Below are 13,958 nucleotides of genomic sequence, written 5' to 3' on the forward strand. Positions count from 1 at the left end.
TCTCATCTGTCGTGACCGACTTTAGAAGCATATCCACATCCTCAGCCGAACATCGGAATGGAAGTAAGATTTGGAGGTTCGGCATGGAGATACATGCATAGTCATTCAGACAATGTTGTAGAAATGTTTTAAAGTGCCTCTCCCAACAACAGTATATGAAGAACAATAAGATCAATCCCAAATCTAACAACCTAAATTTAGAGAACCATAAATCCCTTTTTGAAACCCGAAACCCAAAAGTAAAACTACTCAAACATAGATAAACAGAAACAACAAATCAAAGATGAAGAAAACATAATTGAACTGCAAAGATAAATAAAAAGGTTCAGAATTCTTCTCCAAAGTGTTAGAGATGATTAGAGATCTTTTCCCAAAGCTTACAAGTACTCAAAAGCTGCGTAGAATAAAAGTTGTGTCTCTAGAGATCGAGCCTCGTGCTTAAATACTAAAATAAAACCCTAAAAGTCAGTTTAAAACGAATGAGGATCAGCCGATCCTGGATGCTTATTCTTGTGTTTGCTCCAGATGCTTATTTTCATCACCAAAACACTCAGTTTCCTTCCAAAGTAGCTTAGAACCTGTACAGACTCACAAAATATTAAAAAGACTCTAAAAGCACACTTTAACTCAATAAAAGACAAACAAACCTAAAAACTATGGTTAAAACCTATAAAATACAAACACATCATCTCGGATCTAATATGAGCTTGAACTTCCTTGGGTCAGATAGATAAGGTCTTACCCATTCTAGACGCTTCTGCTTTCCCTTGGGTTTGTTTCTGTCCTCCCGCCGCATCTCTAGAAGCTTTTAGACTGTTCAACGGATCTAGCTGCGGGCTGCCGTTCCCTATAGAAGCTTCCACAATCTTGGTCACCATCTCTAACACCTCACTCATCTTGGGACGTGCCTTTGGATTCCTAACCAAACATCTGTTGGCCACAACAGCTAGCTTTTGAACCGATTTGATCGGGTACTTCCCTTCGAGTCTCAGGTCTAATATGAGCTTGAACTTCCTTGTGTCCGATAGATAAGGTTTCACCCATTCTAGAAGCTTCTGCTCTCCCTTGGGTTTGCTTCTGTCTATCGGTCGCCTCCCTGTGATAAGCTCATAGAGGAACACTCCATAAGCCCACACATGGCTTTTCAATGTGAGACGGCCGGCTTGAATGTATTCAGGTGCTGCATAACCTATAGTTCCTACAACCTAATAAAGCCGGTTTCATTGTAACGTGTTAATAGATTAAGATGTCTTTTCTCAAATCTAGTAACCGAAAAATTGTGAAATGCAGAACTTACAGAAGTAGAAACATGGGTTGGTTCTTTAGATGGACCTAAACTAGCCAAACCAAACCCCGAGAGCTTAGCTATCCAATCCTCATCCAAAAGAATGTTTGAGGACTTGAAATCACGGAATATAATCTGAAAGAACAAAAGATTAAAGTCAGTAAATAGACAGAGATGAGATCAATCACGTAGCAGAGTCATGACATTACCTCAAAATCCATTTCTTCGAGCAGGTATGTTAAGCCGCGAGCTGCATCTTGGGCAATTCTCAATCTGAGGTCCCAAGTAAGGACTATGAGTGACCGAGTGGATAAGTGGAATTCAACACTTCGGTTAGGCATATATTCAAAAACCAGAAGCCGTTGGATTCCACGCTCATCATCTTCTGCACAATAGCCAATTAATTTTACCAAGTTTATATGCTCAATAATCCCGAGGAAGTTCAATTCTGTAACCCATTCCTTATACCCCTAAAAAATCCAAGAAATGAGATAATCGAGTTAGCCCCGTGAATAACTGCAAAATCTTGAGAACAAAGCTGGAGAAAAAGACTTACCTGCAACCCTCTTTTACCAAGCTGCTTCACCGCGACTTCGATTGTAATTGACGGGTCTTCTAAATTCCTAACTGTTCCCCTGAAGACACGACCAAAACCGCCTTCTCCAATCATAACAGATTGGCTAAAGTTCTTTGTTGCAGACTTGAGATCAGTAATGCTGAACTCTCTGAGATTACTTGCTCTAGTGGACATTGTAGGGTACGAGTTCTTCCTCCCCATGGAAGATTCTGCGCTCGTCCCAGAGACATCCGGAGAGTTAAACACTGACCCGCTTTGATTGACTTCGCGGTCAGAGGAGTTAGAGGTCAGTGAAACCCCTTTCTTGTCCCCACCTGAGAACAAGAAACCCTTCACTGTCGAGAAGAGATTAGAACGGCGAGGGTTCTCCACTGCACGAAACAAATAAACACTGGTTATGTACATATACGCAACCAGAACATTAATTGGAGCATATCACCCAACAACTATAATCTAAAAAGTTATAGCCTTTCCAAAGTTACCCAACATTTAGGATCGAAGCTAGAACTAGAAGTAATCGAAATTTCACAAGTTGATTTGTATACATAGTACACTAAAACCCAACAGCAACATAAAGAAAGAACTGTGACTTATCGAACAAGCGTTAAATTACAACTCACCTTTGAAATTATTTTGTATACAGAAAAAAATCAAAGCTTTATAAGAAGAAAATAAAATTCAATCGCCAAAAGAGAAGAATGATCTTTTTTTGAAATGGGCCATGGTTACAAAAATTCGTACCAGGAGTGTCAATCATACCAGCTGTTGCGTGTGTTCCAGATTGGACGGCCGTCTTTCCACTTCTTGTAGTCCCGACCTGGTCAATGTTTTGGATTGGATGTGACTCCGATGTCAGAGTCAGACCATCCATCTTCGGATCTTCAGCCATCTGTGGAAAGTCTCTGTACTCCGTCCGTTTGCTACATAGTTCGTACAAAAAAAAATGATCAATCAAAATGAGGATCATCATTGCAAAATCTTATCAGTTTAGCTTTCCAGTTTCTATTAATAATACGATTGACAATTATAGGGAAAACAAAAAAATTAAGATGGTACGTAGTAGAGAACAAAATGTAAGATGAGGAAAAAGATAGATACCTGTTACTGATATGGGAGAAACGTTGTTTCGTAGCTTCATCCTCCAATTCAACCACTTTTATCCATTTCTCATCGATTTTCATTTCAACTTGATTTCCTACAGCACTCTCAGAGTTGAATGGATGTCTTCTAAGCTCTGGACAACGCCTTATCTCGAGATATTCCAAAACTGGGAAGGGTAGAGGAGTCCAGTAGATGTCTTCTAAACCATCTAAGACGAGCTTAGTTAGATTTTGAAAGGGCTGCTCACTCGTATGACCCAGCTTGGTCATAGCTTTCTCTTTGCTTATTACTTCTTCCATTTGCGGACACTCAGATACACTTAGATCACCAAGACACGGGGCTAACAGCAACCATGTCAAGTCTCTAAGACATTCAACCATGAATAGTCATTGTGCGTATGTTCTGCAATTGTGGATTTTCACAATGTCCCTTTGGATGGTGCTACTCCAATCAGTGGTTATCTCCGGGATATTACATCCCAAAATATCAAGCTCGCGAAGACCAAACATAGCATTCAACGATAAACTTCCTCCATCGGCTATTGTAGTTTCAGTGAGATGTAAACGTTGGATAGAACTTGCCAACCCATGGATACTTAGTAACTGCTGCAAAGCAGAAGATCCTCTCACGGTTAGACTCAACTCTTTCAGGCTCTTCAAAAGTTGTAGATCCTCCATTAACTTGAGATCCATGGAAACAGAATGAAATAATCTCAGTACTTGCAAATTCAATAAACTTGCTATCACGTCAATTTCTTGAAGATTAGATGTGTAATCCAAATCCAAGTGTATCAAACTCTTAAGCTCTTTTAAACCAAGGGGCAATCCTTTTATAAATGTCCATGATAAGTTGAGAAACCGCAGCAACACCAGGCTTGAAACTTCTTCCGGCAATTCACCAAGTTCTTTGTTTAATGATAGATCCAAGACTACAAGACTTGTCATCCTCTGAAAGAAAGTACCCGAGATCAATTTCAAGTGTCTGTTTCTTTGGAGCACAAGGGTTGTAAGCTCGGAACACTGGAGAGAATCTGATATATTCTGAATCTGAGTAGATGTCACTGACATTCTTCTAACCATCCCCCAGTCGTTGACCATTGGCATCTGATGTATTCTCTCACCGGCTACCACGACAAAGTGTTCAATCTGCCTCCCAAAGTCAGATGCTATCCACAAGGCCATTTCACGAACCAAACCATGCATCTTTACACAATATCCATTTCCAGCCTCCATCAACAATCGCATCCTAACCAAATCACAGATAATTTCATATCCCTGGAGCTCAGCTTTCTCTCTATCTACATTTGCAAGGATTCCCTCGCATATCCAGTAGTTTACCAGATCTTCTTTTCTTATATCACAATTTTCTGGAAACAGAGCACAATAAAGGAAGCATAACCTGATGATATTCTCATCACTCATATAATCATAGATAGACTTTAACACGGGAAGAGCCCCATCTTCCATATCTGGAAATTCGGCTGTGGATGAAGCCAAAACATGAATAGAGTAACGCCATTCGCGTACAGTCCTTTTGCGTGACATGGCCTCACCAATGACACTGAGAGAAAGGGGCAAACCACGGCATGAACTAGCAACAACTCTTGCGAGCTTAGGTATGTCTTGATGACTTCTCAACGTGTTCTCTCCGACGGTCTCTTGAAACAAATCCCATGCTTCGTCTGGGCTCAAACATGTAACTTCTACCTTAGCATCAACCCACTTGTTATCATCACATGCTTCCCGAGATCGAGTAGTGAGCACGATTTTGCATCCATTTTCTTGGCTGGGAAAAGGAACTCCAATTTTATCAAGATCCAATCCGCTCTGGATGCCGTCCAATAACAAGAAAAATCTCTGTCCCTTTAAGGCCATATATATTTTAGCTGCCTTGTCCTCTTTAGTTTCTGTTCCCCATAGTAGGCCTAATCTACCGATGATTGCGTCCTGTATGCTCTCGACCACTTCAGACTTGACAACAACAAAGATGACAAGACCAAATGCTTCAAAAAGAAACTTGTTTTTGATTTCAGTAAGAAGGGTGGTTTTGCCTACTCCACCCCTACCATAAATACACAAAGCCCCAACATTTTGTTCCTCTAAAAACTGACACGCCCTTTGAAACAAGTTTTGTTGAGAAAGAGTTAGTTGAATCGGGGGCAACTTTATCACAAGAGGCGGAAGAGGTCTGCGAGAGACGACATCTTCAAAGACCCCCTTAGTTCTCAGAGTTTTAACTTGTTCAAGAGTCATGAGAACCTTTTCACTATAACGATAGGTGGATGCAGGGATAAGGGAACCATAGTCGTACCTTGACAGTCTCTGCATTTCAGAGACACTTTCATCAAGTAGACGATTGGCTCTCGGTTCAATCTCTTGGACCATTGAAACCCATTCTTTGACTTGTTGTAGACCTTGTGTTTCTTCGGACAGCCGTTTCGAGTGATCGTTTCTCATTGCGTTGAGGTCTTGCATTTCTTTCTGCAAAGCCTCAAGCTTTTCCTCCAGGTTTTCTAAATACTTTCGATTCAGCAGAGATGGAGATTCAACGGACAAACTATTACCCATTTTTTTTTTTTTTTTTTTTGTATTTGTGAGTTGAAAAAGCTGTCAAGAGAATCAAGATGGCAGATTTAGCACTCCTTAATCAATCACTACTTATGAGAAACCTGGAGGGAAAAGCTTGAGGCTTTGTAATACAATTTGGCTGGCTGACTTGGGAACGAGAAGACAATTTTGCCCTTCCTTTTTGTTGATGTCAAAAAAGCAGAAAAGACGATGATTCAGTTTTCAAAAAAACCTAAATTCCTCTCGCCGGCAAAAAAAAAAATTGGTGAAAGAGCATAAGATGAGCAGCAATTCACCTCGGATTTGGCGGCAAAAAGGAAGAAACCCGATGAAGCAATCCCTCTACATAAGGTCCTAATCCTTTCTTGTGACTAGAGAGATGTTACGGTACGGACAAGAGAGAACGTCGCCGGCGAACAGCAGAACTGAAGATTGAAAAGTATGATGCGAGAAGAGGATCAGAGAGTGGCAGCTAGTTGCCTACTTCAATATGAGCAAAAAGAGTGGGAAAATTCCTGATACGATTCCGAATTCGAGAAGATCATCTTCCATCTTCCATCTCTTTTAGGCCCGTAACGTCTCTTCTACTGTGTATATTATTAGAATAGAGAAAAAGGATACATCTTTATCTTTTCTAACAACCCCCACACACACACAGGAAAAGCAGACTAGACCTTTAATTCTTTTAGACATGTGCGGCATTTTTCTTCTTCTCTTATTAGTCATCTCATCTCTCTTTTTCTCTCTCGTCTCTTTTTTCAGAGATCTGTTCTTAGATTTTGCTATTCTCAATACCTGAGAGCACAAACAAAAATATGAGTTGGTGTTGGCCCGTTGTTGAGCCATGTTATAACTCTGCTCTGTCTTACTTTTGTGTAAAGGTCGGTCACATTTGGAAATTGAAGAAAAATCTTGTCTTGTTGACGAGTGCTTTGGATAAGCTTATTGCTGAACGGGATGATGTTTTGAACAGAGTCAACGCTGGGGAGCTTAAGCGTGAGCAACGCCTTGCTACTGTTGATAAGTGGCTTTCACTTGTCCAGACCATTGAGACTCACACCTATCTCTTAATTGATCTTGCTTCCTCTCGTACTGCTTCTTCTTCTTCTCAGGATCACCGTCTCTCAACATCTGGCTGCTGGTTCTCTACCTGCGACCTAGCCCAAGAGGTATTCAAGAAGTTGACTCAAGTTCAAAGCCTCTCCGGTCAAGGGTTTCAACATGTGACTGAGCAACCTCCTCCTCCTGTGGTTCAAGTGAGACTTTGCCACCAAACTGTTGGTCTTGATGCCACGCTGGAGAAGACTTGGGAAACTCTCAGGAAAGATGATTTTAGAATCTTGGGAATCTACGGTATGGGAGGCGTTGGCAAATCTACCCTCCTCACTCTAATTAACAACAAGTTCGTTGGAGTCAAGAATGAGTTTGATGTTGTTATTTGGGTTGAATCCTCCAAAGATACTGACGTCGACAAGATTCAAGATGCGATTGGGGAAAGGTTACGCATCTGTGACAGTAACTGGTCTACACACTCAAGAACCAAGAAAGCTGGTGAAATAAGCAGGGTTTTAAGACAGATAAAGCCCCGGTTCGTTCTGTTATTAGATGACTTATGGGAGGAAGTGAGTTTAACAGCAATCGGTATTCCATTGCTGGGGAGAAAATACAAAGTCGTCTTTACCACTCGTTCTAAGGATGTTTGTTCGACTATGAGGGCAAATGAGGACATACAAGTTCAGTGTCTGGCGGAGAGTGAAGCATGGGATTTGTTCAAGCTCAAGGTCAGATGCGACGGGTTTAATGACCAAGTTTCTGATATCGCTAAAAAGATTGCGGCTAAATGTTGTGGCTTACCCCTTGCAATTGAAGTCATTGGAAAGACTCTGGCATCTAAAACTAGTGTTGATCAATGGCGTCGTGCACTCGAGACTTTGGAGTCTTATCCGAGTGAGTTTAAAGGTACAGAGGAGGGCATCTTTCAAGTTTTGAAGCTAAGCTATGATAACTTGGAAATAAAAGATGCCAAGTGTTTCCAGTATTGTGCTTTGTTTCCCAAGGCATATTATATCAAACAAGATGAGCTGGTAGAGTATTGGATAGGTGAGGGTTTCATAGATGAAAAAGACGGAAGAGAGAGGGCAAAGGATCGAGGCTATGAGATCATCGATACTCTTGTTGGGGCAGGTTTGTTGTTGGTGGATGGTGGGGAGTCTAATAAGAAAGTGTATATGCATGATATGATCCGTGAGATGGCATTGTTGATAGTGTCTAAAATCAGGGATGGAGAAAGATTTCTTGTGAAAACAGATGCTGGTTTAAGCCAGCTGCCTGATGTCACGGATTGGACAACCGTGACAAAGATGTCTCTCATCAACAATGAGATTAAGAGCATACCGGAAGATCCTGAATTTCCTGACCAGACAAATCTTGTAACCTTGTTCCTTCAGAACAACAAGTTGGTAGATATCGTTAGTAAGTTCTTTCTGGTCATGTCGACTCTGGTGGTTTTGGATCTATCTTGGAACCTCCAAATCACCGAGTTGCAAGGAATTTCGGAGTTGGTTTCTTTGCGGCTTCTCAACTTAAAAGGGACGAGTATAAAGTATCTGCCAGAAGGTTTAAGTGTCTTGAGTAAATTGATACACTTGAATTTGGAGTCCACGTCCAATCTTCGAAACATCCGTCTGATTTCAGAATTAAAAAAGTTGCAGGTTTTAAGATTTTATGGTTCTGCTGCTGCATTAGATTGCTGCTTGCTGAAGATCTTGGATCAGTTGAAGGGTTTACAATTTTTGACCGCTACTGTGAATAACGATTCTGTTTTGAAAGAGTTTTTCAGAAGCAAAAGATTGGCAGGGATGACACATGGTCTATATCTCGAAGGACTTAAAATACCATTTGCAGCCATTGGTGAGTTGAGTAGTCTTCACAAACTTGAAATGGTAAACTGCGATATCACAGAGTCAGCATGGGAAGGCCACAGAATAGACCAGTGTGCTCCATCCACAGCATCCAATGAAATCTCTCCAATCAATCCATGGTTCAAGGATCTCACAGCTGTGGTAATAAACTCATGCATACATCTGAAAGATTTGACATGGCTGGTATATGCTGCGAAGCTCGAGTCTCTAAGCGTGGAATCCTCGCCTAAGATGACCGAATTAATAAACAAAGCGAAAGCTGAAGGTGTTGCTGGAGTGAATCCATTTCAAGAGCTACAAGTCCTTCGTCTACATTATTTGAAAGAACTAAGAAGCATCTATGGGAGTCAAGTCTCTTTTCCAAAACTGAAGCTGAACAAAGTCGAGATAGAAAACTGCCCCAATCTTCATCAACGCCCAGTAGAAGAAAAACGATGATGATCTCATATAAGCTAGGCCGTTGAATGGGGATAGTGGAGGAGCTCAAGAGCGATTTTTTCCTACATTCACACTTTGGCTCTCATCTTTGTATTGTCCAGTTCTTATTTCTTGTTTGTTTTCCTCTCTACTTGCTTGTTTTGTTAAGCTTTGCTGGTTTGTAAAAAGCAAGGATGTCTTTAGTATTGTTAAGTTACTGCTAAAACGAACTCAAAGTGATGGGTTGTAAAAAGCGTGGATCGGTTATGAAGAAAGATCCTATTCAAATGATTCTCATACAAGGTTCAGATATTGTCGAGAAATATGAAGAAGTCTTTTAAACTGAAAAATTCCAATCTATCTAAACATTTTTGGATTACATTTTTGTTCCATTTTTTATTTATCTTTGTATCCAAACAAGTCTTAACTAAATTCTCTACAATTCTTACAACCAAACAAAATCGTTTTCCTATTTGATAATATTAGTTTCAAATTTCCTAAAATCTATCTACCTAATTTAAAGCAATATGTTAAAATATAATTCTCCTTTCACTTTTTATTAAATTTTATATTTAATTATTTGAATTACTATTTAATACATAAAATTAATAAAGTTTTATATTTTTTTAGCATATGATGTGATTTGAATTTTTATAAACGGATATATATTTTAAAAATTGTTTTAGGATTTTTGTAACTAAACAAGTATATCCGAATATAGATTATTTTACATTTGAGTTAATTTAATATATAATGAATATTTACACTTAAAAGTTATAATATCACGCGTTGGAGTTATATTGTGCGAAGGATTTGGATCAATATGAATATAAATTTAATTATCATTAATTTGGTGTTACACGAATAATTTATCATTTCATTATTTTGCTAACATTATCAATATTAGAATATTAGATATATTAAATTGAGTAATTTATGATAATGTAGAGAACAAATTATTTTGCGGTAAATTGTAGGTTAAATCTTATAATTAACAGTCAAATACAACTTTATAATCTTACACTAAACAAAACTAACACATAAATATAACTTAAAATTTGATTTATCTTAACATTTTTGAAGTACAAATTTGTGTCATCTTATTTTTTCAAAAGTTTTAATTCAAACAAACAAACCTGATTGCACTAATCGGATCATGCTTTAAATCCTTATTAATAACATCCTAAATAATCTTTAATTAATAACATCCTAAATAATTTTTAATTAATCGGAGTAGTTAATTATAGATATATATATATTCCGAAATAAACGTATAAGGAAATATATCTACTGGAAATCAGACATTTAATCAAATGAAATCTTTAATCGGAAATTTTATCCCTAAATTATCTCTACTTCAATGCTAATTTCCTCAAAAAATAACAGCTTTTAACATTATTCCAAAATAGTAGAACCAATAATATTATCTCCTATCAATTCAACCAAACAATTATTTGTTTGATTTCAATTCAACCCTAACAATTATTTGTTTGATTTCGATACTCTTTCACTAACATCGACTTGGTCCGGATTCTTTTCGATTTCGTTTCTCCCATTGATAAGAACTCTAAATTGAAAACCCCCAAAATCTGTCTTTTAGAACTTTAATCGTGTTGTCGATAAAAGAAAAAAAAAAACTTAATCGGTGTGATAAGAGTTGAAAAGAAGCTTGAGTTGGTTTTTGTTTAGAGAATCAAATTGGTTAGTAATCAAAAAGAGAGAATCGAGGCAGATAAACAAAGATCGATACAAAGAGAATCCGAAACTTCTACCTTGAACCAATCGGTGAAAGTTTTCACCTTTACCTTGTGGTGTTTTGAATTAGGGTCTATATGATTACTTGAAAAGCAAGCTTTAGTTTTACATTCACAAACTTGAAGCAATCGGTGAAAGTTTTCACCTTTTTCTTGTGGGTGTTTTGAATCAGGTTCGGGTATTCAAAGTAGGAAAGCTATCCATGGATAATTCTACCTCTGTCAGTGATAAGCCTCTCAAGACATCGAAGAAGGATACGATGAGGCAGAATCCAGTGGCAGCAGATGATGAGGATCCAACGGTACACAAATTAATCACCTGTTCAATAATTTATTATTTTCATCTTTGTGCAATACTTGAATCAAATTCCTTTTGCAGCAATACTTGGAGAACAGAATCAAATATATTGAGGCAGAGATGGCTAAAGGGGAGAATCCATACCCTCACAAGTTTTCTGTGTCAATGTCAATTCCTGAATATATTAACAAGTACGTTAGTTGTTTAAGCGATGGGGAACATTTTGAAGATGCTCAAGTCTCTCTAGCTGGTATGTTTCAATCACGCTCAATGCCCATTTGCCACTTGCTCTTTGCACTGAAAAGTAAGTGTTTTTTAAAATTACTTTTGTTAGGGCGGATAATGAGCAAACGATCTTCGTCTTCCAAGCTCTTCTTCTATGATCTACACGGTAATGATGTCAAGGTCCAAGTTATGGCTGATGCAAGGTGAATCTTTCTTTACCTGATTCTCCTCTTTCTCAACTTATTGCTCTTGAAACTATGGTTTTTTACTTGGGAAGATTTTTCTTGTCCCAGTAAGTCTGGATTGGATGAAGATGAGTTTTCGAAGCTCCACTCGAATGTTAAGCGTGGTGATTTTGTTGGTGTCATTGGTTTTCCAGGTTTGTGCAGCCTCTTTGTTTCTATTATTCCTTCGTTCATGTAGCCTATCCCGTCATCCTTTTTCACTATGCACACAATCACTCTTTACATTTCAGGAAAAACAAAGAGGGGAGAGTTGACTATCTTCCCGCAATCATTCATTGTTCTGTCCCATTGTCTCCACATGTTGCCGAGAAAGGCCGATAACGTCAGTTCCAACTGGCATCCAGGTGAATCAAGAAATCCTGAAGCTAATATTCTAAAAGATCCGGTATGATGAGTTTTCCTAGGGCTATATATCTAGATTCCTCAATTTGGATCACTTCCTCTCTGTATTTCATGTTGCTGATACTACTTTTCTCTGTTTTGCTGTGTCAGGATTCTCGATTTCGCCTGCGTTTTCTTGACATGATGTTGAACAAGGAGGTTCGCCAGATAATTACGGCCAAAGCTAATGTCACTGACTACATCCGCACTTTCCTGAAGAATAAAAATTTCCTGGAGGTTCTATGTTTTCTCATTTTCTTACCAAAATATATTTCACTCCCTTCCCTTTAGATTATGGCTTATGGTTCAAGTGTTCTTTTCCCCCTGCAGTTTGTGACGCCTATCATGAACATGAATGCTGGTGGTGCAGCTGCCAGACCCTTTGTGACACATCACAATGATCTGAACATGAATCTTTACATGCGTATCGCACCTGAACTCTTTCTTAAGCAACTTGTTGTCGGTGGATTTGACCGTGTTTTTGAGATAGGAAATCAATTCAGGAATGAGGGTATTGACATGACACACAATCCGGAGTTCACCACTTGCGAGTTCTATATGGCTTATGCAGACTACTATGACTTGATGGAAATGACCGAGGATATGTTGAGTGGTATGGTAAAGGAACTTACAGGTGGTTACAAAATCAAGTATCATGCTAATGGATATGATAAGGATCCAATTGAAATCGACTTCACCCCTCCATTTAGGTTTGATTACACTTACACCTCAAAAAATCTTTTCCTAGGAGCTTATCTGTAGTAGGTAATATAATCTGCATCGTTTTTGTTTTGTTTTTTGGTAGGAGGATTGAGATGATAGGGGAGTTAGAGAAGGTGGCTAACCTCAATATACCAAAAGACTTGGCTAGTGAAGAAGCTAACAAATATCTGGTTGATGCATGTGCGAGGCTTCATGTCATATGCCCTCCTCCTTTGACAACAGCTCGTCTTTTGGATACAGTAAAAACTCTTCTGTCTCCCTTCTCCCTCCCTGTCTTCTGCAATCATCAAGAATAGGAAATTTAAATCTTTAATGTTGTCTGCAGCTTGTTGGAGAATTTCTTGAAGAAATGTGTGTGAACCCAACTTTCATCATCAACCATCCAGTGATCATGAGTCCCTTGGCAAAATGGCACAGATCGGACAATGCTTTGACTGAAAGATTTGAGCTTTTCATCAACAAACATGAAGTAAGTAAAAGCTGATGATGATGATTGATGAATTTGACTCAATCACACTACTTTCTTTCTTTAGTGTTTTGTTTGTTTGACTAGCAAGCATGTTATATATATCTGAACCGCAGCTCTGCAATGCCTACACCGAGTTGAACAACCCAGTGGTACAGCGCCAGCGTTTTGCTGATCAGCTCAAGGATAGACAATCTGGAGACGATGAAGCAATGGTTTTAGATGAGACCTTTTGTAAAGCTTTAGAATACGGATTGCCTCCCACAGGTGGTTGGGGTTTGGGAATAGACAGACTTGCTATGCTCTTTACTGACTCCCTGAACATCAAGGTCCCTCTTTTTACTGTGCAACAATGGTTAGAGAGGTTGGCTAACCATTGGTGAATGATTTATGTTTTTTTGTGACAAAACTCATGATTCTAAACATTGTTGCAGGAGGTTATTACCTTCCCGGTTATGAGGCCACAAGACAAGCCAGCATCCGCTTGAGGTAGAACTAGGCTAAGTGGTAACGCAGATGCAGTTGGTTATTCCCTTCCCGTTGATGAGGCCACAACACAAGCTAGCATCCCATCCGCTTAAGGTAGAACTATTTGCTGACAAATGTTGAGTTCAACTTCTGTTAACTACGTTGGGATGTTCGATGGGAAGCCCAACTAAATTGTTCATATCTTACAGATATGGTGTTGTTCACTTTTAAATAATTTTCTCAATCCTAAAATTACTACTTAAAAAGAGTTTTCACTTTTGAGTTTGGCAAGAAAAAAAAAATTGTAGACAAGGATTACATACATATACTGATTTCTACACACACACATATATTACAAGAGAAAAGTCTCCATACTAAAATGAACACAAATACTCCTTTCATCAGAAAAAGGAGTCTACATAGTGATTTATTATCCTTTCTCCTCTTATACTCCATCAAGCTTCAACATATAGTGCCTTACTGTCGGGGCTGAAGGAGATCCCAGCTATTTCTCCAAACAGATCAATCTC

At 38.8% G+C, this 13,958-nt stretch overlaps 3 protein-coding genes across 7 annotated transcripts; 2 read left to right on the forward strand and 1 right to left on the reverse strand.

Moving 5' to 3' along the window:
- Positions 1–282: 282 nt before the first annotated feature.
- Positions 283–6,128, reverse strand: LOC104724637 (putative disease resistance protein At5g47260). The gene is given in 10 exon segments (XM_087474756.1): positions 283–578; positions 743–1,205; positions 1,298–1,465; positions 1,468–1,755; positions 1,842–2,233; positions 2,604–2,782; positions 2,961–3,341; positions 3,343–3,377; positions 3,380–5,707; positions 5,827–6,128. Coding segments are annotated over 9 exon segments (4,131 nt in total). The 5' UTR covers positions 5,531–5,707; positions 5,827–6,128; the 3' UTR covers positions 283–504.
- A 217-nt stretch (positions 6,129–6,345) lies between these two features.
- LOC104724638 (putative disease resistance protein At5g47250) lies at positions 6,346–9,159 on the forward strand. The gene has a single exon (XM_019231433.2). The coding sequence runs from the start codon at positions 6,346–6,348 to the stop codon at positions 8,887–8,889; it is 2,544 nt and encodes an 847-aa protein (XP_019086978.2). The 3' UTR covers positions 8,890–9,159.
- LOC104724639 (lysine--tRNA ligase, cytoplasmic-like) lies at positions 6,469–13,774 on the forward strand. 5 transcript variants are annotated; one of them, XM_087474760.1, is made up of 12 exons: positions 6,499–9,288; positions 10,762–10,924; positions 11,002–11,170; positions 11,255–11,348; positions 11,439–11,524; positions 11,621–11,775; positions 11,883–12,008; positions 12,102–12,481; positions 12,577–12,733; positions 12,820–12,963; positions 13,077–13,289; positions 13,395–13,774. In XM_087474760.1, exons 2-12 carry the CDS (start codon positions 10,826–10,828, stop codon positions 13,446–13,448), a joined length of 1,677 nt encoding a protein of 558 aa, XP_087330886.1. In that variant the 5' UTR covers positions 6,499–9,288; positions 10,762–10,825; the 3' UTR covers positions 13,449–13,774. The 5 variants fall into 5 exon arrangements, with proteins under 5 accessions (XP_019087544.2, XP_087330884.1, XP_087330886.1 ...); XM_087474761.1 differs by lacking the exon at positions 6,499–9,288 and adding an exon at positions 10,154–10,653 and having other exon boundaries at positions 10,796–10,924; XM_019231999.2 differs by having other exon boundaries at positions 6,469–9,288; positions 11,002–11,348.
- The last annotated feature ends 184 nt before the right edge of the window (positions 13,775–13,958 follow it).

Source organism: Camelina sativa, chromosome 11 (genome assembly GCF_030686135.1).
Source record: "Camelina sativa cultivar CO46 ecotype springtype chromosome 11, ASM3068613v1".
NCBI lineage: Eukaryota > Viridiplantae > Streptophyta > Magnoliopsida > Brassicales > Brassicaceae > Camelina > Camelina sativa.

Excerpts from the sequence above, each read along its gene's own strand:
- LOC104724638 (XM_019231433.2), top strand. The coding sequence starts at position 6,346 with ATGAGTTGGTGTTGGCCCGTTGTTGAGCCATGTTATAACTCTGCTCTG.
- LOC104724639 (XM_019231999.2), top strand. The coding sequence starts at position 10,826 with ATGGATAATTCTACCTCTGTCAGTGATAAGCCTCTCAAGACATCGAAG. Across the intron at positions 11,776-11,882 it reads CTAATATTCTAAAAGATCCG|GATTCTCGATTTCGCCTGCG; the intron begins GTATGATGAGTT and ends TTGCTGTGTCAG. Across the intron at positions 12,009-12,101 it reads AGAATAAAAATTTCCTGGAG|TTTGTGACGCCTATCATGAA; the intron begins GTTCTATGTTTT and ends TTCCCCCTGCAG.